The 26,646-nt window shown below is 46.8% G+C and overlaps 1 protein-coding gene across 1 annotated transcript in view; it reads right to left on the bottom strand.

Annotated features, from left to right (window-relative positions):
• Itgal (integrin subunit alpha L) overlaps nt 1–24,662 on the bottom strand; it is a 34,108-nt gene extending 9,446 nt beyond the window's left edge. Inside the window, exons 1-23 of the mRNA XM_048333281.1 lie at nt 24,535–24,662; nt 23,018–23,120; nt 21,581–21,675; nt 21,401–21,468; nt 19,465–19,582; nt 19,216–19,346; nt 18,431–18,576; nt 14,069–14,201; nt 13,834–13,984; nt 13,315–13,388; nt 13,101–13,233; nt 11,414–11,565; nt 10,956–11,093; nt 10,362–10,559; nt 10,098–10,228; nt 8,204–8,364; nt 7,963–8,114; nt 6,724–6,813; nt 4,296–4,349; nt 4,047–4,117; nt 3,090–3,231; nt 469–579; nt 20–99 (exon numbers count right to left, since the gene is read on the bottom strand). Coding sequence (XP_048189238.1) covers nt 20–99; nt 469–579; nt 3,090–3,231; nt 4,047–4,117; nt 4,296–4,349; nt 6,724–6,813; nt 7,963–8,114; nt 8,204–8,364; nt 10,098–10,228; nt 10,362–10,559; nt 10,956–11,093; nt 11,414–11,565; nt 13,101–13,233; nt 13,315–13,388; nt 13,834–13,984; nt 14,069–14,201; nt 18,431–18,576; nt 19,216–19,346; nt 19,465–19,582; nt 21,401–21,468; nt 21,581–21,675; nt 23,018–23,120; nt 24,535–24,589 — 2,687 coding nt within the window. The 5' untranslated portion in view covers nt 24,590–24,662. The remainder of the gene's footprint in view (nt 1–19; nt 100–468; nt 580–3,089; nt 3,232–4,046; nt 4,118–4,295; nt 4,350–6,723; nt 6,814–7,962; nt 8,115–8,203; nt 8,365–10,097; nt 10,229–10,361; nt 10,560–10,955; nt 11,094–11,413; nt 11,566–13,100; nt 13,234–13,314; nt 13,389–13,833; nt 13,985–14,068; nt 14,202–18,430; nt 18,577–19,215; nt 19,347–19,464; nt 19,583–21,400; nt 21,469–21,580; nt 21,676–23,017; nt 23,121–24,534) is intronic.
• Between the last annotated feature and the right edge of the window lie 1,984 nt (nt 24,663–26,646).

Raw genomic sequence — 26,646 nt, 5'->3', positions numbered from 1 at the left:
GTATGTAGGGCCTGCTTACCAGTGCACAGTGGCAAGGAGCTCCGCAAAGTCCTCCCAGGAGCTGTTTGTCAGAGTGTTAAACATCACTTGCACACCAACCTGGCAGGGCAGGAGAGGGAAGGAAGACATGGGGGCCCAGGTAGGCTCAGGGGCCTCACAGCCCAGCTCAGTCACCAGAATGGAGGTGAACACATAGCAAGTGCTCCCCGCAACACTGGGCTGGTGTTTCACCCCCATTGTATAGATGAGGAGAAGTGAGGCTAAAGAGAGTCAGGCCATGTGTGAATGAATAACCAGTCCCAGATTTGTCTGAGGCCCAAATCCGGACTCTGACACCAGACACAAAGCAGTTCATGGGGTGGGGAGGGCCCTTCCTGGCCAACCACCTGCTCCCTCCTCAGAGCCAAAAACTCCCTTCCCCCACCCGCTGTGGCTGAAGGCTCCCAGGGAAGGAGAGGCAGCGCTTACCAAGCTGCCTGCTTTGAAGATGGGAGAGCTCACATTGCATGAGAGCATCTTGGTCAGGAGCCCGGCTTCCTCAGGACGCTCCTCACAGTTTATAGGTACCTGGCTGTGTGGCTGGAAGCAGAAAGAACAGGGACTTGTCCGTGGACAGGACTCAGAGGCCATGAGCCCTCCTGCAGGGGTCTGTCCCTGTCAGGAACGTTCGTAGAGAAGCAAATCAAACAACCAGGGGCACAGTGGGGCACAGTGGCACGCATATACAGTTCTGGCTACTTGAGAGGCAGAGGTAGGAGGATCACTGGAGTCTAGGAGTTTGAGGCCAGGCTAGGTAACATAGGGAAACACTGTCTAAAATAAATAAATAAATAAAACAAAATGGAAAAAAAAAGGGGGGGGCTGGGGATATGGCCTAGTGGCAAGAGTGCCTGCCTCATATACATGAGGCCCTGGGTTCGATTCCCCAGCACCACATATACAGAAAATGGCCAGAAGTGGCGCTGTGGCTCAAGTGGCAGAGTGCTAGCCTTGAGCAAAAAGAAGCCAGGGACAGTGCTCAGGCCCTAAGTCCAAGCCCCAGGACTGGCAAAAAAAACGGAAAAAAAACTTTAAACTGCATAAAATAAGCTAGGCACAAAAGACAAATACTGTATCATTCTGTTCATATAAACTACCTAGCAAATGCCAATTCACAGGAATAGAAAGTAGATTAGAGGTTATAGGGACAGAGGCAGGAAGTGAGGAGACACTGCTTTAAGAATTTGGAGTGATCTAAACATTCTGGAAATAGATAGCTGTACAACCATGTAGGTATACTCAATGCCTAATGAGCTGCAGGCTTAGGGACTGTTTAAATGGTAACATTTATATTACATTATGTTAAGTGATGACATTGGCTGGGAATGTGGCTTAGTGGTAGAGTGCTTGCCTAGCATGCATGAAGCTCTGGGTTCAATTCCTCAGTACTACATAAACAAATAAGCCAGAAGTGGCACTGTGGCTCAAGTGGTAGAGTGCGAGTCTTGAGCAAAAAGAAGCTCAAGGACAGTGCCCAGGCCCTGAGTTCAAGGACAGGAAAAAAAAAAAACAAAATGAAATAAATGATCACATTTATATAACATCACAACTCGGGATCTAGGCTCTGTCCCTGAGTTTGTTTGCTCAAGGCTAGCTCCACTAGTTGAGATGTAGCTCCACTTCTGGATTCTTGATGAATAATTAGAGATAGAGTCTCATAGCCTTCCCTGCCCAGACTGGCTTGGAACTGTGATTCTCAGATCTCAGCCTCCTGAGTTTCTAGGGTTACAGGTGTGAGCAATTAGCATAATAGAAATTTGAATTCAAGGCCTTCTGCTTGCTAAGTAAATGTTCTACTGCATAAGTCACACATCTGAAGTGTGTGTGTGTGTGTGTGTGTGTGTGTGTGTGTGTGTGTGTGTGTGTAACTATATGAAATTATACAATGGAAATAAGAAGGAAAAACACCAAAAGATTAAAAGTAGTCATTTCTGGGCTACAGACTTAGAGTAGTGGTAGAACATTTTCCTAGTATGTGCAAGACTCCTAGCCTACAAAATAAACAAATTAGTAAATAAATAATAAATAAATAAATAAAGGTGTCTTTTTTTTTTTGCCAAACCTGGGGCTTGAACTCAGGGTCTGGATGCTGTCCTCCCTTAGCTTTTTGCTCAAGGATGGTGCTCTACACTTGAGATATCCCTCTACTTTTGGCTAGTTAATTGGAAATAAGAGTCTGATGAACTTCTCTGCTCAGGCTGGCTTCAAAGGTGGATTCTTAGTTATCAGTTTCCTGTGTAGTTAGGATTATAGGTATGAGCCACTATTGTGTAGCACTGATCATCCTTTTTTTTTTTTTAAAGATGTCTCACCTTTATAACAATTTAAAAATAAAAGTGACATATACTGCTCGGACACTGGCACCTCTCTGAGGTGGTGTCACTGTATGGCACATTGTCCTTGAACAGGTTCCACAGGCCTCTTTTCGTTAAACTGTGAGTATCCTTTTTTATTTTTGGCCAGTCCTGGGATTTATTTATTTATTTATTTATTTAGCTAGTCCTGGGCCTTGACTCAGGGCCTGAGCACTGTCCCTGGCTTTTTTTTTTTTTCTCAAGGCTAGCACTCTGCCACTTGACCCACAGCACCACTTCTGGCTTTTTCTATATATGTGGTGCTTGGGAATCGAACCCAGGGCTTCATGTATACGAGGCGAGCACTCTTGCCACTAGGCCATATTCCCAGCCCCCAGTCCTGGAATTTAAACTCAGGGCCTGAGCACTGTTCCTGGCTTCTTTTGCTCAAGGCTAGCACTCTACCACGTGAGCCATAGCACCACTTCCAGTCTTTTCTGTTTATGTGGTGCTGAGGAATCGAACCCAGGGCTTCATGCATGCTAAACAAACACTCTGCCACTAAGCCACATTCCCAGCCCCTATCCCCACTTTTTCATTGTGGATCTAAGAAGGTAAGCTGTGGGCCTCAGCGCACAGAACTTAAGGGCATGGCCCTCAGATCTCTGCATACCCAACTCTGCCCTGGCTGCCTGAGGTCCAAGGAGGCAGCAGGGCCCCAGCAGGAATCTCAGCACCAGCGGCTTCCTGGCTCACCTTGAGCACTTCTGCCTTGCGGAAGGATAGGCCACTCGGGAACTCCAGGACTAGCTGGACCCAATAGGCATCTTCTCCCTGGTTACTCAGCACCCACTCTACATCCAGGCTCGCAGAGGGTGTCAGAGGCAGGGATCTGGATCTGCAGAGGCAAGATAAAGCAAGCAGGAATGAGGTAGGCACTCCAGAATCAAAGGACTGACAGACACCAAAAACCAGCTCCTGTGTACACATCTCATCATAAGGACTCCAATTTATTCCTTTGGAGTTTGTTGTTGATGTTTTGCTGATCCCGAGGCTTGAACTCTGGGCCTGAGCGCTGTCCCTGAGCCTCTCTGTGCTCATGGGGCTTAAACTCAGGGTCTGGGTACTGTCCTTGAACTCTTTTGCTCAAGGCTAGCACTCTACCACTTTGAGCCACAGCTCCATTTCCAGTTTTCGGGTGGTTAATTGGAGATAAGAGTCTCACAGACTTTCCTGCCTGGGTTCGCTTTGAAACACAATCCTCAGATCTCAGCCTCCTGAGTAGCTAGGATTACAGGTGTGAGCCACCAGTGCCCAGCTGAACTTATTCCTTTGTTTGTGTGTGTGTGATGTTGAGATTTGAACTCAGAGCTTTGTGCTTGCTAGGCAGGCAATCTACCACATGAGCTTGACCTCTATCCCCTTTTTGTCTTATTTTTTTCAAATAGGGAATTCCATTTTTTTGCCCAGGTCATCCTACACTACAGTTCTCCTACCCATGCCTCACATGTAGCAGGGACTGTAGATGTATACTACCCCACCTGGCCTGAGAATGGTGTTTTTCAGAGGGAAACTGAGGCCCGGAGAGGGAGGTGGTATACCCTGCTGACATATTCAGGGGGTAGAGAGGTAGGTAGAGAGAACTTGAATCCAGAGTTCTTTTTGGCAGCCTCAGGAACCAGTACCTAATTGAGAGGTGGAAGCCCTACAGACCTGGCAGGCAAGGACAGTGCCAAATTCGCTTCACACTTCTTATCCTCCCCACAGTTCTTCTCAAAAGGGATCTGAAAGTCAAGAACACAGACTGGGAGACTCAGGCTCAGACCAACAGGGGCCAAGCTAGACTGAGCCTGAATCTGCCCCCCAACCCCTGCTCCGCCCAACGACCAAATTCAGAGTCTTGAAATTGCCAGGCAAGTGCTCTTCCACTGAGCTAAACCCCAAACTCTGCCCTTTTCTTACCTCTATGATTTCAGAGTGTGGCCCGGGTCTCAGAATGGGCTGCATGTCTTTGATCTGAATAAGGAGAGACAGGAGAGCTCTGCTGAAGTCATAGGCCTCAGGAAGAGGAAAGCTGGAACACCTACAGCCTTACCCCTAAGAGCCAACATGGCCACAGGGCTGGCCCTGCTCTCCCACCTGTGCCCAGGCCACGGGTGCTCCTCTCTGGTGGTAGTACCAGGGGAGGCAGAGGCTTGGCATGCCCTACTTGCTCCCATGGGAAGGCCCTTTATTCTAAGGGTAATAAGACCCTAGAAAGCTTTATGGGTTACCAGTTGGTATATTCTAGAAAGACTCCAGCCTCCTCTGCCTTCAGGCCACTGGCCAGGCAGTCTCCAGACCCTTGTTGAGGGGCTCTTGTTAGTGGTCTCTGCTGACTCCTCCCTGTGACCCTCAACACTGACACTCAGCGCTCCATCACTCCATGAAAAATGGGTCTTGAACTTGCTCAGCCATCTTTCTGCCAGAAGCGAGGTCCACCTGACCATTTCCCTTGACCCCTTCTCCCTCTCGGTCCCTTCTCTAGCTAGCCAAAATCTACCCCCTTTCCAAGAGCCAGAACCAAGGGCACTTTCCCAGGAAGTCTTTTTAACTTAGACTGTGACTACACGTCTATCTTCCCTGAGCTTCGACACTGCGTAGTTTGCCTTTGCATTAGTGCCTGTGGCAGGACCAGGGTCTCTACACCTTCTTTCTCAGCTCTTTAAAACAGAACTACTACTTTTTGTCTAATGGAATACCCACACAGACAGCCTCACCCAGACAGCCTCCAACTTAGCAGGGAACAATCACGTGGCTAAGTTCTGACCCATGAGATGTTAGTGAAAGTGTTAAGGTGGGGTATTTAGGGGGTACTGTTCTTCTGCCCTCCAGTACACACATGAAGGCTAGAGCCTGAGCAGCCAGAGGCACACACAGGTGGAGAAGCAGGAAGCCAAGGCTGCTGATTTAGAGCAGTAAGCGATCTAGGCAGGAAGACAGGGCCCCACTCGTTTAGTACACATGGGGTTAGTAGGACTCAGCCCACCCACTGGTCTGTCTTTGGTGTGGCTTTGTTGCAACAGAGGCAAAGCTGATTGGCTGCAACAGAAACCACGTGGCCTGCCGAGCCCACAGCATTACTATAAGGCTCTTTCCAGGCAAAATCTGCCAACCCTGACTTAGGGGCATAGAACTGCCATGCCTGCTTATCCCTGGCCTTTTATAGAAAAGACAGACTTTCATTTCTTTATTTATTTTTGTTTTTGTACTGGTACTAGGGCTTGAACTCAGAGCCTTGCATTCCCACCTGCTTTTTCACTCAAGGCTGGAGCACTGTCGTTTGAAGCTCCATTACTGGATTTTTTGCTAATTAATTGGAGGTAAGATTTTATGGACTTTTCTGCCCATGCTGGCTTTGAAGTGGGATCCTCAGATCTCAGCTTCCTACGTAACTAGGATGCCAGGCGTGAGCCATTGGCACCTGACAAGGCAGACTTTTGAAAACCAGGGCTCAGTCAGTGTTGTCCCTCCTTACTGTGCCAGCACCCCGATGCTGAATACACATGGGCAAGGATGCTAATCAAGATGCCCTGCTTCCCACCAATAAGGAAGGGCTTGAGCCTAGAGCTAGGCCTTGTAAAGTTCTATCTCTGGAATTTACGTTGAGAAATGAGCACTCTTTGGGGCTGCAGTGGGGCAAGGGCCTGGAGCAGGTTCACTGAAGGGACCAAGAGAACCTGCCATCATCAACTATTCCCTTCCTTCCTAAAGTTGCTCTTTCAAACTTTATTTGTTTGTTTATTTTTTGCGCCAGTACTGGGGCTTGAACTCAGGGTCTCCCACTCTTGCTTAGATTTTTCACTCAATGCTGATGCTCTGCCACTTTGGGCTTTTTCTTGGTCAGTTGGAGATAAGTCTTACTTTTCTGCCAGATCTAGCTTCAAACTCTGATCCTCAGACTACTGCCTCCTGAGTAGCTAGGCTTACAGGAGTGAGCCACCAGCACCTAGTTCAAATTCCGTTTTTTTTTTTCATTTGTTTGGTTTTTTGCTAGTCCTGGGCCTTGGACTCAGGGCCTGAGCACTGTCCCTGGTTTCTTTTTGCTCAAGGCTAGCACTCTGCCACTTGAGCCACAGCGCCACTTCTGGCTTTTTCTATTTATGTGGTGCTGAGGAATCGAACCTGGCTTCAGGTATACAAGACGAGCACTCTTGCCACTAGGCCATATTCCCAGCCCTCAAATTCCTTTTAAATGCAAATTCCTAAAAATCTTTTTCCTGATTATTTATGCCATATTTAGTTTCTGTTGATTATAGTCAAAGAGTCATGCATAATACATCACTTCTCCACAAATGAAATTTCTACTTTGCTCTAGTGTCCCTTGAGTATTCAGCCAATCCCTTCTTACCATGGCTGGGTCCCCCGGTGTCTCTTCATCTTCCAGCAGAGAGAAATTCAGAGAGACGTTGATGGGGGAGATGAGATCTTGAATGCAGACCTGAGGATGAGAAGAATACAACCCATATCATGTCTAGCCTTTACATAGTTCCAGCTGAGGGTCTGCCTTGTCTGCATCTTACCAACAATGAAATTCTAAGACTTAGCTAAGGCCTTATTGGTAGAGAACATTTTTTCACTACTTGCTTGCAATGAAAATACATCTACAACAGATCAGGTATTTATACTGTGCCCTGTGATACTTCTCAGCATAAACTTCTGTTCTTCAGCTCCAGTTCTGTGGCAGATATCACTAGTCAATCCCAGCACTATTTCTCATTTAGTCCTAATGAGAATCCTGAATCTTTGCCAAACTGTTCTAGGCATACATCATCAAAGTTTGCAAAATAATATTCCAGAAAACTAGACTAAACTAGTTTACTATCCTAAAATACTACTTTCCTTAGGGTGTGTGGGGGAGGGGTCCTGGCCCCAGTAATGGCTTTCTTTTTTAAAGCTTCAAGCTAAATGCCAGTGGCTCATGCCTGTAATCCTAGCTACTCAGGAGGCTGAGATCTGGGAATCATGGTTTGAAGCCAGCAGGGGCAGGAAAGTCCATGAGACTCTTTTGTTTTTTGTTTTTTGTTTTCTTCTTTGGCCATCCTAGGGCTTAGACTCAGGGCCTGAGCACTGTCCCTGGCTTCTTTTTTTGCTCCACTTAAGCCACAGCACCACATCTGGCCTTTTCTGTGTATGTGGTGCTGAGGAATCAAACCCAGGGCTTCATGTATACGAAGTGAGCACTCTACCACTAGGCCACATTCCCAGCCCCCATGAGACTCTTATCTTTAATTAACCACTAAAAAAGTCACAAGTAGAATTATGGCTTAAGTGGTAGAGCACTAGCCTTGAGCAAAACAAACAAACAAACAAAAAAAAAACAGCTCATGGACAGCACTCAGGTCCTGAGTTCAAGCCCTATGATCAGCAACACACACATACACACACACATCCCTATGTGAATACAGTAAAGCCTATTTTAATAAAGGGCACTAAAGGCGTTATCCCTACAATTGTACAACAGAGGAAATGGCAAATGCAGAGAGATGGATGAGGCCTGTCACCCGGCAGGACAGGGATAGAGCCGAGCCCTGTACTGCTTGTGGCTGGGGTACAGACTTTCCCAAAGCTCCAGCACTAGCTTCCTTACTGGGAAGTGAAACCAGAACTCCTGGCAGGACTTGGTTGGGGTGACAGCTGTGTTCACGCTGAGATGGTTTCCACCTCCTGGGAACAGCCCTCGGCTCCTCATCCGATGTCCATCCAGCTGCAGGGTGTAGGTGAGATTGGCAAGCAGGCGACCTAGGTGTGGTGAAAGGTACAGGATGTGAACGGTGACAGAGTACTGGGGCTACAGGCGGGGCTGTAGGAAGCAAGAAGACAGTCCTGACCTTGGAACTGGGGCATGAGAGATTTCATCTGGAAGCAGACCGTAAGATTAACGCCTTCCTTCTTCTTGGGACTGGCCAGGTGGGAACACTCCACCTCGTGCACCGGGACCTCGGCTGGGAAGAAGGACATCTCAGTGATGATGTCCACCACGGGCCGGGAGCTGGAGGGCAGCAAAATGTCACATCTTTCTTTTGTTCTCCATTGCACACTCAGCCCTGGGCTCTGTCCAACAGAGTCCAAAGGCCTGTCCTTCCTGCAAGCCGACCTCCTCTCAACCACAGCAACCATGGAGACAGTCCATCTGAGATCCCTGCTTCACTACTAGCAGCCTTGTGATCCACTGGCCATAAATAAGAGTGATTTTTTTTTGGGGGGGGTGGGGGGCCAGGTGCAGTGGCTCATGCCTGCTAGCCACGTCTGCTACTTCAAGACAGAACAGGAGGGTGATGGTTCGAGATCAGCCCAGGCAAAAAGTTAGCAAGACCCCTCACCCCCCCCCCCACCATCTCAATCAGTTTGTTAGGTGTGGTGGCATGTAACTATCAACCCAGCTATGCAGGCAGAGGAGGACTGTCTAAGGCTGGCCCAGTCAAAAATGCAAGATCCTATCTGAAAAATAAAGTCAAGAAGGATTTGGGGCATGGCTCAAATGGCAGAACATTTGCTCAGATTTTAAACCCAAGTATTAACCCCCAATTAAACCTTTATAAAAAGAAATTATAGGGGTTGGGACCGAAGCTGTTTCTATGCTTGTTGAGAATGCATAAGGCACTAGGATTGATTCCCAGCACTGCAAAAATTTAAAAATTAATAATAGCCAGACACTAGTGGCTCACGCCTGTCATCCTAGCTACTCAGGAGACTGAGATCTGAGGATTGCAGTTCAAAGCCAGCTCAGGCGGGAAAGTCTGTGAGACCCTTATTTCAAATAAACTACTCAGAAAAAGCCAGAAGTGTTGTTGTGGCTCAAGTGGTAGAGCTAAACTTGGGGGGGGGGGAATGAATCCCAGGGACAGTGCCCAGGCCCTGAGTTCAAGCCCTAGGACCAGTATAAAAGAAAAACAAAGCTAATAATATAGAGGGGCTAATATATGAGGGGCTTCATATATATAGCCATCTAATAAGGCTACAGGATGTTTAGGATAAAATTGAGCCTATTGGTTATCTATGCCATACTGGCCTGTCTCTAGTCTTATTTCCTATCCTCCTTGGAAAGAATGTGAGACTCTACTAAGAAAAACAGATTAGGGGCATTGCTCAAGTGGTAGAGAACTTGCTAGATAAATGCAAGGCCCAGAGTTAAAACTACAGTATCTCTAGAAAAAAAGCAAATGCACAGCACATAATCAGTAATCAGATGTCGTCAACACTTAAAATACATGGAAACTCAGGACTACAGATTCTAACAGCATGTGGTATGAGGAGATTTCAGTGTCAGCGAAGCCTGGGCTCTAGTCCTAATTCTATCACTGAGTGGCTGCCATTGAACCAGAACTAAGTCATGACATCTCAATGAACCACCTCCAGGGTCAAGTGAAGACCAAACAGGCAGCTTTGTAAAGCATCTAGTGCAAGCCAGGTACCAGTAGCTCACACCTATAATCCTAGCTACTCAGGAGGTTTGAGATCTAGGGGTCAAGGTTCAAAGCCAGACCAGGCAAGAAAGTCTGTGAGACTCTTATCTCCAATTAACTACCCTAGAGTCAGAAATGGAGCTGTGGTTCAAAGTGGTAGAGCACTAGCATTGAGCACAAAAGCTTAGGGTCAACACCCAGAGTTCAAGTCCTAGAACTGGTTAAAAAAAAAAAAAAGGCATCTAGCACAGTGCCCGGTTCCAACTCAAAGGATGAAAGCTGAGATTCTCAAGGGGCCTTGGAGGAGATGGTGTCTTACCTCAGCAAAATCACCTGGCCCTCTGCCCCTACCGCAACATCTGCCAGGCCATCTCCTCCAAGATCCTTCACCCCGTGGATGGAGCGCCCAAACCACCGAATTCCTGGCAGCATTTGGGACCCCTTGATCCGCTGGGAGCAAGAGAGAAATTCATGCTAAGCTGGGAGACGACAAGATGGAGGCAGAAATCAGGCCCAGGATGGGGCCTGGGCTGGGAGCGTCCAGGTCCCTAGAATGAAGTCTCAGGGTGAAGGAGTAACTTACCTGACTCGGATAGGAGCTGAGCCCACCACGCTGCCCATTGAAGATGTACACAGCCCCCTGGGCCTCCAGAGGAGCTCCCACGGCCACGTCCACCAGCCCATCCCCGTTGATGTCTGTCAGGGCACTGATGGCGGCTCCAAAACGCCCCAGGGGGTGGCCAGCATCACCCTGGAGTTCTGAGACCATCGTAAACTTCAGCTGGGAAGAAGCAAGGAGATGACCAGTCCTACCTCAGGCACAGCAGGAGTCCCCAGAATGCAGTACTGCAAAAGCTAGTCATGAAGAACCCTCAAGCCATGTGGGTGATGGCGCCATCAGAGTAACCAGGTCCAAGTTCAGCCACACCTTGTGCTAACTAAAGTCACCTGTCCTCATTCCCATGTGTAAAGTCCAGTGTATGAGACAATGGAAAGTGATGGACATGACGTCATATACACAAAACTGTTGTTAGCACTGGGCCCTGCATATAGTCCACCTTAAGGCGTGTTTGCTGTTGTTTGTTTGTTTGATCAACCCGTGATCAGACAGGAAAAGCCTCTCAGGATAACTGAGGCCAGTGCCTCTTTCTGCCACTCCCAAGGTCCTGGTTCCCACCTGCTTTCTCTGGAAGATGAACACCCGGCCTCCTCTTTGCTCCCCATAGAACAAGGGGGCTCCAATCAGCAGCAGCTCTGCCTCCCCATCTTGGTCCATGTCAATGCTACACAGCTCCCCGCCAAAATAAGAGCCGATCTGTAGGGAGTGGAAGAACCCACATGAAGGGAGTTGGCAGATTGCCTCCTACCCCTTGGCAGCACCCTGTCCATTTTTCCAATTGCTCGGACGCAGGTTCAAGTCCTAAGTCCACCCTGAAAGCTTATAGGAATTAAAACAAGTTAGGCTCTTGGAGGTCCAGCTTCTTAAGAGTGTGAGATGACCAGGTTTACAGAGGGATTTGTGGGCAACAAATGTGACAGGCCTGCAATGTAGAAGGAGAACAGCTTTTTGAAGGAACGGGAATGGTTCTTGTATCCCCTTGTCTTAGTCTGCCATAGCCCTCGGGCTATGTTTACCTGGGTTCCACTTATTTTCTGGATCTGGATCCAGTGTTGTCCATCTTTTGGCTCTTGGAACAGCAGTACCTGCCCTACATGCTGGTAACGGGGTGCTCCTGCTGCCAGCAGCGATGTGGGTCCTCGGGAAGGCAGCCAGGTCACTGAGTAGCCTGAGAGAGGGTTTAGAAATGCAGAGGACTGGGGCTGGTAGAGTGCTTTGCTTCGCATACTTGAAGCCCCAGGTTCGATCCCTCAGCACCACATATATAGAAAAAGCCAGAAGTGGCCCTGTGGCTCAAGTGGCAGAGTGCTAGCCTTGAGCAAAAAAAAAAAGCCAGGGACAGTGCTCAGGCCCTGAGTTCAATTCCCAGGGCAAAGAAAAAGAAAGAAAGGCAGAGGACTCTGACAGAAGTTAACAGACAGAAGTAAAAGGTCTAAGAAACTGAGCTGAGCTGAGCTGAGGGCTGGGAGTATGGCCTAGTGGCAAGAGTGCTTGCCTCCTACACATGAAGCTCTTGGTTCAATTCCCCAGCACCACATATATGGAAAGCGGCCAGAGGAGGCGCTGTGGCTCAAGTGGCAGAGTGCTAGCCTTGACCAAGAAGAGGCCAGGGACAGTGCTCAAGCCCTGAGTCCAAGGTCCAGGACTGGCTAAAAAGAAAAAAAAAAAGAAAAAAGAAAAAAAAGAAACTGAGCTCAAAATAAAGATGCCTAGAAACAGCCAGAAGGCCTCCTGAGACAGGCTCTGAGCAGCTGGAGTCATGGTCCAAGGTTGCACCCCTCAAACTGTAGACCAAATAAACAAGGCACAGTTCACCTGAGGGCTGGTAAGGGAGAAGGCATGGTCTTTTAAAAAATAATTAAATGAGATGGGGGAAAATGATGAAAGAGGTGATATTGATTAAGATGCATTATAGGCTGGGCATCAGTGGCTCATGCCTGTAATCCTAGCTACTCAGGAGGCTGAGATATGAGGATCATGCTTCAAAGCCAGCCAGGGCAGGAAAGTCCATGAGACTCTTATCTCCAATAAAGTACTCAGAAAAATTTGAGTCCAGGCTAGGCTATACATCCAAACTCTGTAATATTGAAAAAAAAAAAAAAAAAAGCCAGGCACCACTGTGATCACATCTGTGATCCTAGCTACTCAGAAGGCTGAGATCTGAGGATTGAGGTTTGAAGGCAGCCTGGGAAGGAATGCGAGACTCTTATTTCCAATTAACCTGCAACAGTGCCATCATGTGGCAAAAATATGTAATAGCAATCTTGGATTGACTATACTCCTTTATGCTCACCATCAAAAGAACCACTTTGTTTTATTTGCAAAAGGTTTCACTATGCATGTAGCTCAGGCTGGCTTGAAACTCACAACCCTCTTGCCCTACCCTCCTGAGTGCTGGGATCACAGTCTTGTATAACCATACTCAGCTCAAAATAACTTTGTTTGGGGTGGGGAGTGGGGGGAGGTGTTGTACTGGGGTTTGAACTTGGTTTTGGTGCTTTCCAGGTAGTCTACCACTCACAGACTTTCCTGTCTGGGATGGCTTCGAACCATGATCCTAAAATCTCAGCCTCCTAAGTAGTGAGGATTACAAGTGTGAGCCCACCACACCGGCGCCTGGCTTCCATCATTATTTTTAAAGCAAATCTGAGCAATCCTCTGGTCCCTTCAACTATAAGTCAACAGAAAAAAACAAGAGCTCACCCAAATAGCCCTCTTTTGCTTCTTGTGTCAGGGGTTCATTCCCAACAAACATGGCATCCTGCAGGTCTTCCTTCAGGTCCAGAAAGCCCCCAGCCCAGTCCTTGGCTCCAACTGCTCCCACGACACCATGGCCCTGTTCAGGAAAGGAGGTGAGTGGGTCCAAATCCTGCTGAGCCAGCTGCGCCCCTTTGGCATGCTGCCACTCACGTGTTACCTTGCTGAGGTCTGCACTGATCCCGCTGGAGGACAGCTCCATGTTGAAGGATGTCAGGTCCCGTTGGCTGGTGCCTGAGGGACAAGGTAAGGAAGAGGCTGGACCCAAGGAGGCAAGAAGAACATGTTCCCTTGGGAACATGAGGAGGAAGCAAAGGTAGCATGGATCTTAGTACAAAGCATGAATGTGAACCTTGCAGTCAAACAGAAGAGGGGTGTGGCCTAAGGCTGATGGGCTTCCCCCGTGCCCCCCAACAATGCAGGAGTCCCAGCAATCTGAGATGCAGCCCTCGATTTCTGTTCCTACTCGGGCTTCCCATTTCCACAACTGGCAGTCACCTACACACACACACACACACACACACACACACACACACACACACACACTGCCCATCACACCTACAAGAGTGTCTAAGAACCCAGAATCTAGCATGTTTCTGCCAGTGAACTTTCTACCCCAGGCCCTTTGTGGGCTTCTGAATAAAACCTCCCAAACTCTCTCCCAGGGTCTGTCACACACCCTCAATGTCGTAGATCCTCCTTTGCAGTTCTGTGAATAAATTTTTAAGCTTCTCAAATGTGTCCAGAATCTTTACGAACTTCTCAGTGGGTTTGGAGGCAAATTTGTGCAGTGTCTTCTGACTCTGTGTGGTCTTGAATTGATTTCCAATCTGTGAGAGAGTGAAGAGCTGACGTGTCTTTCTGTCACAAGACCTTAGCCTGGGGACACAAGGGACAGGGGATGGGGCCCATACCCCAATGATGTAGCGCACAATGTCTTTGGCCACATCAATGTTACCGGAGTCAGTGGCCTCGCCATCAGTGATGATGATGAGCACTCTGGTGGCATCTTGCCGGGCCCCCAGCTCTGGCCGGAACACCTGTGTCCTGTGTCCAGGAAAGGAGGTGTGTGAGAGACTTCCCCAAACCAGGCCGAAGGTCCCTCACAACCTACTCTAATCACTGCCTTGCCCATCGTACAACATCCCTTCTCCCATGTTCTGGAATTCCATGTTTGGCATTCTCCTCTGAGCCTCCTTGCTCATCTCTGCTGCCCCCTTTCCCCTAGGTAAGAAACCCCGTGGGTATCACAGAGCTCATGGGGAGCAAAGATGAGCATATTCGATAGGTGACTCTGGGCTCCATCTACTTTCCATTCCAAACACCTTGCAAGCATTCTTTCACCGGCTGGAGATGCACACCTAGTTGAGCTCTCTATGGAAAAAGAAAAAACCAGGGCTCTGCAGCCAAGGGAAACTGAGTCACCCTTCTAGATCAAGCACCTTCAGCAAGCAGCTGCTCATGCTTGTTAACCATCTTAGCTATTCAAGAGGCTAAGCTCAAGAGACTCAAACAAAAAATTAAGGGATTTAAACAAACAAACATAAATCAGATCATCCCTCTCTCACCACATCTAATGACTTCCCATTATACTTAGAGAAAATGAAAATGTCAAGTTCTTCACAATGACCTTGACCTGTGAGCTCCTAGCTTAGCTCAACTCCCACCTTATCCCTACCTCTTCTACACACACACACCCCCCCCCCCTCTTCTCTTCAGGCACACAGGGCTCCTGGCTCTTCCTGAAATCACCAGCATGCTACAGAGTGGCTCTTAAGCATCTCCAAGAGGTCCACATGCTTGGTCCCTACCACCTCACTATTGGGAGATGGTACAGTGGGTAGTGGACCTAGTGGGAGGTCTTTAGGTCATTGAGGTGGGCTCTTGAAAGAGATAGGGGTCCTCTCTTTTTGTTTCCCAGTTGCCCCCAGGGTGAGTCATTTTCCTCTGCTATACATTTGTCCTGAGAAGGAACCACAGGCCCAAAGCAGCAGAGTGTGGATCATCATGATCACGATCATGTTTCAAACCTGACACACTGTGGTGAACATGGGTAGGGGTGGAGCTCAGGGTACTGTATGTGTGAAACCCCGAGGACAATCCCCAGAACTGCTGGAGGGTGGGGGAATGACTGACAAGATAATGCTCCCAAACAGACCTTTCTCTTTGTAAGTTGATTGTTTCAGTGATCTGTCAGAATGACAGAAAGCTGACTAACACAAAACATGTTTCTATCTCAGGGCACAGGCTATTCCCTCTGTCTACAATGGTCACCCCTCAGGCACCCACGTGACTCACTTCCTCACCTCACCTCTCTGCTCAAAAGTCACTCTCTCAGGTTTTCCTATTGAATAGTGCTTTTGCTTTAGGAAACTTATGTCTTGTTGGGTGCCTGAGGCTCACAATCCTAGCTACTTAGGAAGCTGAGATGTGAGGATCATGGTTCAAAGCCAGCCTAGGGAAGAAAGTCTGGGAATCTTATCTCCAATTAACCACTAAAATGCTGGAAGTAAAGCTGTTGTTCAAGTGGTAGAGTAATAGGCTTGAGGAAAAAAACAACAAACAAAGAGACAAACACATCAGGGACAGTGCCCAGGCCCTGAGTTCAAGCCCCAGGATTGACACGAAAAATAAACATAATTTTTAAAGTGTCTTTTGTATTATCTGACTTTCTTATTTATTCTATTGACTATATTTCTCTAGCCTACTGAAGTGTCAAGTTCTAGAGGGCAGTGATCTGTTTTTGTTTCATTCCATATTCTGATGCAGTATTCCCAGGTCTTAGAATATGGCAGTCCACCCTCCCTCAAAAAAATTGGTCAAATCAAGTCCACAGCTTGTCCTTTTTGTAAGCCTACAATCTAAGAATGGTTTTTATATTTTTAAAGGATTATAAAATAAAACAAAGAAAAGTATGCAACAGAAGCCACGTGTAAACAGAAATGGCTATAAAGTCATTCCTATCTGGCTCTCTACAGAAAATATTGGTTGACTCAGAATACAGGCTGGTACAAAGCCAGGCAGTCAGAAGTGACCTAAATTTCCATGATTGCTGCTTTCTGCTCCCACAATTGACACTTTGTAAGTGTCTTCTCACCTACTGTGACCTCTTCCTCTAAGAACTTAAGAGAACAGTGTTTCCTTTCTTCATCTTCTTCTTGGTACCAGTGTTTAAACTCAAGACATTCAGCTTGCTAGGCAAGTGCTTTACCCCTGGAGTCAACCCTTACCCCTTTGTGCTTAAGTTATTTTATTTTGCTTTTGCCAGTTTTGGGGCTTGAACTCAGGGCCTGGGCACTGTCCTTGACTTTCTTTTGCTCAAGGCTAGCACTCTACCACTTGAGTCACAGCTACACTTCTGGCTTTTTCTTTTTTTGCCAGTCCTGGGGCTTGAACTCAGGGCCTGAGCACTGTCCCTGGTTTCCTTTTGCTCAAGGCGAGCACTCTGCCACTTGAGCCACAGCGCCACTTCCGGCTTTTTCTATATACATGGTGCTGAGGAATCGAACCCAGGGCTTCATGTATACAAGACAAGCACTTTACCACTAGGCCATATTCCCAGCCCCCTGGCTTTTTCTATGTATGTGGTACCGAGGGACCAAACACGGGGCTTCATGCATGCTATACAAACAATCTACCACTAAGCCACCTTCCCAGCCCCTAAGTTATTTTTCATCTGAAGCTCAGGTTTTTGTTGAGGGCTGGCCTCAGATTTCAATCCTTCTACCTCTAGCGGCTGGGATAACAGGCATGAACCACCCACCACGCCCAGTTTTTACCCTGGCCTCAAATGAAAATCTTGCTATCTTTGCTTTCTTAGTAGCTGAGATTACAGGTGTGAGTCACCTTCCCACTTGAGAGAAGTTTATTCTAGGGCTCCTTTCCACAGAAGTGGGATGCCAATTTTGACATATGTGTCACCTGACTACAACATAAAGTGGATGTAGGCCAAAGCTAGGCAGAGTTTGGACATCTAAGCAAGACTTGGACAATAAGATTTTCTATCCTGGAAACTGGAATTTAGGTTGTTTATCTGCATTGAGGAACTGAGGCTATGTTCGTTTTGCTTGGTTTGTATTTTGCAGGTCTGGGCACTGTCGTTGAGCTTCTTCTGCTCAAGGCTAGTGCTCTACCACTTGAGCCACAGAAGCCTCTTACAGACTTTCTTTCCCGGACTGGCTTTAAGAGAAGGAAAAAACACATGGAGAGTTGTGGGAGGTGTAACAAACATTGTTTGCCTTAAGTTGAACTATATGAACTTGGTAAACTGAGAGAAATAAGTTTTTGCTAGGAGGCCAGTACTGGGGCTTGCATTCAGTGACCCAAGCTCTTGACGTTTTTGCTCATGGCTGGCACTCTGCCAGTTGAGCCATGCATTTTGCTGGTTGATTGGAGATAAGAGTCTCATGGGCTTTTCTGCCTGGGCTGGCTTTAAACTGATATCCTCCAGGTCTTAGGCTCCTGTGTAGTTGGGATTATAGGCATGTGCCAGCAGTATGTAGTGATCCTTTTCTAGTTCATATAAACTAAGTATGTGCCCTGTGGGGAACAAATGGGAGAAGAAATATAAATTCTTTTTCCCCCCAAATCAGTCTCGGTTCCCATGGGCATTCTAATGTTGAAAAATTGGATTTTATTTTTAGTTTTTCCTCTTTTTTTTGGCCATTCCTGGGCCTTGGACTCAGGGCCTGAGCACTGTCCCTGCCTTCCTTTTTGCTCAAGGCTAGCTAGCACTCTGCCACTTGAGCCACAGCGCCACTTCTGGCTGTTTTCTGTATATGTGGTGCTGGGGAATTGAACCCAGGGCCTCATGTATACGAGGCAAGCTCTCTTGCCACTAGGCCATAGCCCCAGCCCCTAGTTTTTCCTTTTGAGAAGGGATCATAATGTATTGTCCAGACTGATCTCAAACTCCTGGGTGATCCTCCTGTCTCACTCTCTTGGGTAGCTGAGACTATAGAAATGTATCACTGTGTTTGGCTCAAGACAGGTTTGGGGTGTTTTTCTGTTGTTGTTTTAACAGGCACAGCTTGCCTCAAACTTGCTATGTTGCCTAGGCTGGCCATGAGCTCACAATCTACTTGTCTCCATCTCCCCAATGCTGGGACTTCAGGTGTGGGCTACCATGCCTGACACCCTCACAAAGGCACAGTTGCATTCACACAGTAGAACTTCTCCTCACTGTTCTGATCTAAATTCCTACACAGTGCAGCAAGAAGAAGCTACTTTACACATACCACGTGAATGGCCCCATCCTCTCCCCTCATGGAACTCACACGACATAGTTGATGGCACCAAAGGTGTTGGTCAATAAACACATGTGGGTGACATTGGCGAGCAGAACATCAGGGTCTTTCAGTGCAACATAATCTAAGAAATTAAATTCTGTTTTGTAGGTGGTAGAAAACTGAACAGCAGCAAACTAAGAAAGAAAAAAAAACACAAAATACTATGTAGTCTCATATTCTTTGCCACTTGTCTGCTCCAATCTCTACTTCTGCACGATGCAACTCCACATTCCTGCTTCCAATGAATCATTCTTTGGAAGATGAAACAAAATACAAATGAGAGTGGAAACAAAAATCTTAAAACAAAACAAAAACCCTCTGCTTCCCTGTGCAGATCTGAATGCTGAGCTCTGGGTCGCTGGGCCTGCCTCCCGGTGGCCTCATGTTTGTGGGATAGACCCCTAGCCAGAGGCTAGGCCAGTCCAAACTTCTTCTCTCAACACCTGGGATGTGCAGAAGGAGGTGGTTGAGGAACCCTGCTATGTGGACTTAAAAGCTTTCCACCGGCCTATGTTATCCAAAGCTAAGGGAGCCTATTGGCAAAGAGTGAGAAGGAGAAGAGGGACAGAGAAGCACCAAAGTAACAGAAATGAGAACTAGACAGAACCCTAGAGTCTTACAACTCCCTCACTCTTGTCCCAGCCAGAGGTGAAGGGATGGGTCATGTTCACACAATCTGGAGACCCATCCACACATGCTAGATCTGCCAATTCAGATAGGCAGCTACCACCTGCAACCAATGAGCATAGTCATAGCCTCACTAGCATAGTCACCTGGTAAGAGGAGTTGCTGAGTTTCCTCATCACATCTTTCATGAAGTCCACTATTTTCTGGAATTCATCTTGGTGCAAGCTCCGGGAGCCATCAAACAGAAATACCAGGTCCACATTGCCCTTTATACATTCTGCAGAGGCCAGATACAAAAGAACCTGAGGACCCATCTCCAATGTTTGGCCCACCCATGCTGGTTCCCATAGAGGAGCAGCTACTTAGAGGTATGGTGAATCCATTGGATTCTATACCTTGGTAGCCAGGACGCCCTTGAAGCACAGGTACCTCCAGATTCGGGGGAAATAGGTAACACAGGCCACTCAGATAGGTATTCTGGTCACATGTCCGAGACAGCCCAGGATCGCAGGCCTGAAGGAAGCAAAGGAAAAAAGGTTAAGACTTCCCTTTCTTTTGAGTCTGTTGGGAGCCATCAGCACAGAACAAGCCCATTCCAAATCCTGTTCCCCTCTTTCACTCCATGTACCAATGGTTACCAAAGAGAGGCAATTCTGCCTCTATGAGATCTCATGCTCATCACTCCATCCCTACTGCCAAGTCTTTAAGCCATAGATGCTTCCCACCTATGGGATGAAATCTAAACTCCTCACTTCCTCATTTATACTGCTTATAGGGGGCACCATCTCCTCCCATTCCCAACCACACATTCTTTTTGTCTTCTTTGTCTCTGTGTCTCTCTCTCTGTCTCTGTTTCTCTCTGTCTCTGTTTCTCTCTCTCTCTCTTTCTTTTTTTGTGCAGCTACTGAGGCTTGAACACAGGCCTGAGCACTGTCCCATAGCCTTTTTGCTCAAGGCTTCTGGCTTTCTGATGTTTAATTGGAGATAAAAATCTCATGGAGCCTGGGGATATGGCTTAGTGGCAGAGCGCTTGCCTAGCACGCATGAATGAGGCCTTGGGTTTGATTCCTCAGTACCACATAAACAGAAAAAGTCAGAAGTGGTGTTGTGGCTCAAGTGGTTCAGCACAGTCTTGAGCAAAAGAAGCTCAGGGACAGTGCCCAGGCTCTGATTTCAAGCCCCAGGACTGGCAAAAAAAAAAAAAAAAGTCACGGAGCCAGGCACCACTGGCTCAGACCCGTAATTGTAGCTACTCATGAGGCTGAGATCTGAGGATAGCAGTTCAAAGCCAGCCCAGGAGGAAAGTCTGTGAAACTCTTATCTTCAATTAATCACCAGAAAACTAGAAGTGGAGCTGTGGCTCAAAGTGGTAGAGTGCTAACCTTGAACAAAAAGCTCAGGGACAGTGCTCAAGCCCTGGGTTCAAGCCCCATGACCAACAAGAAAACCCCCCCAAAATCTAGCACAATGCCTGATATCTAGCAATATCTTCATAAACAAGGTATGATTAAACACTAGATCAGACTGAGCATGGTGGTGCACTCAGAAGGTGGAGGTAGGGCAATTACAACTCAAGCTAAGTCTCATCTACATAGTGAGTTCAAGGCCAATCTGAGCTATGCAGTGAGACCCTGTGTCAAAACAAAACCAAGCTGAAATAAAAGACTCAAAGCATAAATATATAAACACTGGGACATTAAAAGGTATACCAACTAAAAATCAAATTGTATATTAATAGTCACCTATATTTTATGTTTTAAAAAATGCAGGGGCCAATTGTTCATGTCTATAAATTCTAACTACTCACAGGCTGAGATCTAAACATTGTGTTCAAAGCCAGCCTGGATAAATTTGAAAAACTCATTTCTAATTAGCCACCAAAAATCTGAAACTGGTAGTGTGGTTCAAGTGGTAGAATACCAGACAATCAAGAGCTTGAGGTCCTGAGTTCAAGCCCCAGTCTCAGTACACACACACAAAATCAATATAAATAAATAACCCTTGAAGTTAGTAGGATCTTGACAATAACTGGCTAATAGTTGGTTCTCATCAAAGACTGATTGAATCTAAATCTCTTGAATCCCTTTAACTGTCTATCTATGGAATCTTGAGTCTATGTTCTTCATCAATTGTTTATTTTTTCATAGTGTTGGGATCAAATCCAGAGCCTTGCACATGCTCAACAAGTTCTTCTCTTCTGAGCTACATTCCCAACACACACACACACATACACACACATACACACATACACACATACACACACACACACCTACCTCCTCTTTTCATATTGAGTTTCATAGACTCTATATCATCTCTGCATGAAATTCTTACCAAAAGGCTTCCACTTGTGGAGTCTGTCACCAAGGTCATTCCCATGTACTTGGAGGTATAGTTGGAACCTAGAGATACAAGAAGGTTGGTCTGGAAGAACTCAGGCAATTCAGATGTGTTGGGGCCAGCCTTGATTTCCCTGAAAGCCCACTCCTGTCAATTCCCTCACCAATTACTCACCACTCACGCTAAGTGAAAGGCAGTGCTTCAGGCCAGGCTGGCACTGATAGAGGCTTCCAGTGCTGTTCCCCTCACCGGGCGCTCCCACGACAATCCTGACAAGAAATCTCACTTGAGAGATGTGGTTGCCTAGGCCTTCATCCACCCACTTCTGACTGTAGAACTTCAGAGTCCCGATCAATTATCTCAAAGCAATGCTCCCCTGCCCTCCCTTCCCTACTATGTTCCAGAGAAATAGCCATATGCTAGAATTCTAGAAAGGCAAAGGTCTTTTCCCATGGAAGCTTAGAAAACCTGAGGCCCAGAGAATAATCTGCCCAAGGTTGCTGAGTTCATTTATTCAGTTGTCAATTCAAAAGCCACTTAGGACTTACATACTATGTGCTTAGGCCGAAGTATATACCAGGAAGAAGAAAGAAGCAAAAATCTCTGCCTCATAAAACTCTACTAGAATGTAAAGTGGTATGATAGTACACATTTATAATCCTAGCACTCAGGAGATTGAGGCGGGAAGTTTATGAGTTCCAGGCAAGCCTGGCTACATAGAACTCATCTCAAAAAGCTAAAACAGGGGCTGGGATGTGGCTAGTGATAGAGTGCTTGACTAGCATACATGAAGCCCTGGGTTTGATTCCTCAGTACCATATACACAGAAAAAGACAGAAGTGGAGCTGTGACTAAAGTGGTAGAGTGCTAACCTTGAGCAAAAGAAGCTCTAGGACAGTGCCCAGGCCCTGAGTTCAAGCCCCAGGACTGGCAAACAAAGAAAGAAAGAAAAGAAAAAAACAAAACATAACAACCTGAGGACAGAAATGTTTTAGGGGTTGTGATGCTTCTTACTTGACACTTAAGTGACATTTAAGTCCTATTCCTATTATTTGACAGCCTTTCTTATTTCTAAACTCAAGCACGGTAACTCATGCCTATAATCCTAGCTACTCTGGAGGCTGAGATCTGAGGATCGTGGTTCAAAGTCAGACTGGGCAGTTAAGTCTGTGAGATTCTTATGTGCAATTCCACAGCAAAAAAACAAACAAACAAACAATCTTTTTTTTTTTTGCCAGTCCTGGGCCTTGGACTCAGGGCCTGAGCACTGTCCCTGGCTTCTTTTTGCTCAAGGCTAGCACTCTGCCACTTGAGCCGCAGCGCCACTTCTGGCCTTTTCTATACATGTGGTGCTGAGGATTCGAACCCAGGGCTTCAAGTATACAAGGCGAGCACTTTACCACTAGGCCACATTCCCAGCCCTCAAACAAAAATCTTGAGCTGTGGCTCAAGTGGTCAAGAGCTAGCCTTGAAAGAAAGAAAAAAAAAAAAAAACAGAGCTCAAGGCCTTGGGTTCAAGCCCCAGAGCACCAGAACAACAAAAAGGACGGCTACATTTCCTGACGGCGCATTCCACGGGTCAGGGAGGGCCTGAGGGGTCCCACAGCTCACCCGCGTCCGACCTGCAGGACTCGGTACCCGAAGTGCCGCCCCGCATGCGGGGAGGAGAACGTCTGCACGTGCCGCACCTCCAGGTTGTAGCTCCAGGCCAATGCTGTGGGGAGCGAGGGAGGTCAGTACTTCCGGTCTGGACAGCTCAACAACTTCCGGCCTGGACAGCTTATGTGACCCCCGACGCCCTCCCCCCTCACTTTCCTCCCCCCACCTAAACCTCCTCCCTCCTCCCCTCCCTCTCCCCCCAATGCACACGTGAGCTCTGTGGACCCTCAGGACCATGGAGCCCCCTGTTTGCCACCCAGGGCTCCAAGATCTCTTCTCAAGGCCCGAGAGGGATACAACTTCTCTTTTGCCTAATAACAAACAAGGAAGAGTGAGAAGGCAGAGGCCGCTGAATGAGAAGCCTACAACGGAAGGGGCCCTGAGGTACAGGGGTGACCATGGTTCCCAGGCTTGAACCCACGTGGGGATGCCCCAGGTAGGTTGCCCAAGCTCACACACCGCCTTCTCCACGGGGTCATGGGCCCCAGCCTCAGGGATTCATGATGTCCCAGTCTTGTGAGGTTACTTATCTGAGGCTCTCTCAACACCACCCTTTCAAGGGTGGTTTGCTTCCTGAACCTTTAGATCTCAGACCCTCCCCCCACCCCCCATTCCATCTCCCATCTTAGGCAACTTAGGCGTCATCTGCAAACTCCAAACTGTTTTTTCTGAATCTGCCCCAGGACCTGAACTTAGTTCACAGCATCCTGGGATGTCGGGACCTTCATTTACTCAGATGCAGAGACAGAGGCCTGGCAACGTGTAAAAGACTGGCTTAAGACCAATTAGAGGGAAAACCAGAAGTAGTATCTGAATCCAGCATTCTCCTCTCAGCTCTATGTGCTCAGTAACCATCTGTATTAATTTTTCATTTGTTTGTTTGAGACAGGGTTTCCCTATGTATCCCAGGCTGACCTAGAACTCCTGATCTTTATGCTTTATCATGAGTGCTGGGGTTCCATGTGCCTACCCCATACCTGGTTCAGTACCTGCCTTTATTTGTTTGTGTCCTGGAGCTTGAACTCAGAGCTTGAGCACTAATCCCTGAACTTTTTCTTTCTTTCTTTTTTTTTTTTTTTGCTCAAAGATAGATCACTTGGGCCACACTTTACTTGCAGCTTTTTGCTGGCTAATTGTAGATAAGAGCCTCATGGACGTTCCTGCCTCTGCCAGCTTCAAACCATGACCCCTCAGATCTTAGTCTTGTGACTGGCTAGGATTACAGGCATGTGCTACCTGCACCCAGCTCTTCCTTAATTTTTAAGGGCCACCTTCTCTGTCTTTACCCCCACACTCTGCCTAGATTTTTGGTGCTGGCTTGCTTTCTTTTCCCTGCCCCTCTCCAGGGGTTATTTACACCCATCCACCCTTTGAGCAGCCCTGGGTTATCTCCAGATCCACCACAAAACCCTGCACTTTTCCTGGTCACAAACCCAAGTCCCCTCCCTTTTCCTTCCCCAATTTCCTACCGAACAGAAAGAGCCCAGACAGCAGCAGCCTGACGGTGATGATACAGGAGTTCATCTTTCCCACACTGGGCCCAGGCTCAGTCTCAGAGGGCTCTTAAGATTTGCTGGCAACCCACACGGTGTGAAAGAGGGAAATGACAGTGCCCCAGCGGGCCTCTCGCAATATAGAAATTTCTCAGTGAGGAACCAGACTCTAATGACATTGAGTGGGGGTAGGAGGGGCGTTTGTGCCTGTAGCAGTTGTGAAACCGCTAGCTTCAGAGCGGAAGTGTGAGCAGGTTAGAGACATTTTCTCTGCCTGCTTGCAGCTAAGATGACAGTAGTGTGGTTAGGTGATTATTTGGGCTCAAAAACAGCTGCATCAAGTCTCCCACCAAAAAGTCAACTGAAAATGCCTCAAAGACCAGTAGAGGGCTGGTCAAGGAAAGGACGTGTAGTAGAATGCTACATAGCCATGAAAAAGAATAAGCATGGAGAACAGAAGATGGGGGGGGAGGGGAAGGAATGAACACCTTTATTTTATCTTTTATGCCAATCCTGGGCTTGAACTCAGGGCCTGAGTGCTGCCCCTGAGATATTTTGCTCAGGGCTGGTGCTCTACCACTTGAGACACTACTCCATTCCTGGCCCTTTGCTGGTTAATTAAAGATAAAGAATCTCATGCATGGACTTTACTGTCCAGACTGGCCTTGAACCTTGATTCTCAGATTTCAGCCTCCTGAGTACCTAGGATTATAGTCGTGGGCCACTGGCACCTGGCACGAGGCAGCTTTCTCTTGACATTGAATGACATTCATGATGTACTGCTAGGGAAAAGTAGCATGTTACAGAATGGTATATTTCATAACTAATTTTAGTTATAAACAACAGAAAAAAATAAAATGGATAGAATAGGAGAAAATATTTGCAAGTCATATATGATAAGACATTTATATCCAGAAAACAGAGAACTCTTTAACATGATAGGAAGAAAACCTAGTTTTATTTTTCTTTGTTTATTTGTTTTGTTTTTGTTGCTAGTCCTGGGGCATGGACTTAGGGTCTGAGCACAGTTCCTGGCTTCTTTTTGCTCAAGGTTAATACTCTACCTCTTGAGCCACAGTGCCACTTCCAGCTTTTTTCTATATATGTGGTGCTGAAGAATCGAACCCAGAGCTTCATATATACCAGGCGAGCACTTTACCACTAGGCCATATTCCCAGCCCCCTTTATTTTTCTTTGTAAAATTATGTTGTTTTTTTTTCCTTGTAATTCTAGGGATCAGACCAGCTTGACAATTGGTAGACAAGTATTCAACCACTGAGCTGTGCCTCTGGCCCTGTTATTTATTCTTTAAATAATCTGTGGTTTTTTTTTTTTAATGGACACAAGGTTTGGATGGACAGTTCTTTCAAGTTGATGTCAAAATGATTAACAAGCACATGAAGAGATGTTTAACTTCATTAGTCATTAAAGAAATGCAAATCAAAGCCACAGTTAAATACCACTTTACACCTGCTAGGATAGCTAGAATTCTCAAAAAGGAAAGACAAGAAGGAGGACAGGAAAAAGAAAAAGAGAAAGAGAAAGATAGAGGAACTGATGAGGCTCTTGAGCAATTGGAACCCTGGAACAATGCCAGTGTGAATATAACTAGCACAGCTGCAACTGAGCATTGAGGGCTTACACCTGTCATTTTAGCTACTAAGGAAGCTGAGACCTGAGGATCACCATTCAAAGCCAACACAGGCAGGAAAGTTCGTGAGACTCTAATCTCTAATGAACCAGCAAAAAGCTGGAAGTAGAACTATGGCTCGGATGGTAGAGTCCTACTCTTGAGCAAATAAAAAACTCAGGGTTAGCGCCCAGACCCTCAGTTTAAGTTCTAGGACCACCACACACATACACACAAACAAAGAATCACTGATTGTATATTTTGAAATGGGGAGTTTTGTTGCATGTGAATTCTATCTCAATAAAATAAAGTTGCATGTGTATATTTTAAAAATATAACAGACTTAAATATAATTATTTCTGCAGAATGAGTTTTATTATACATTTCTAGGTTATCTCAATTTTTTCCTTCAATGAGGATTATAACTTTGCCGTTAACTACTTAAAGCTAGGTGCAGT

The sequence above is a fragment of the Perognathus longimembris genome, chromosome 23 (assembly GCF_023159225.1).
Source record: "Perognathus longimembris pacificus isolate PPM17 chromosome 23, ASM2315922v1, whole genome shotgun sequence".
NCBI lineage: Eukaryota > Metazoa > Chordata > Mammalia > Rodentia > Heteromyidae > Perognathus > Perognathus longimembris.
The sequence above is the reverse complement of the archived record's forward strand: the minus strand, read 5'-3'. Positions and strand labels throughout refer to the sequence as shown.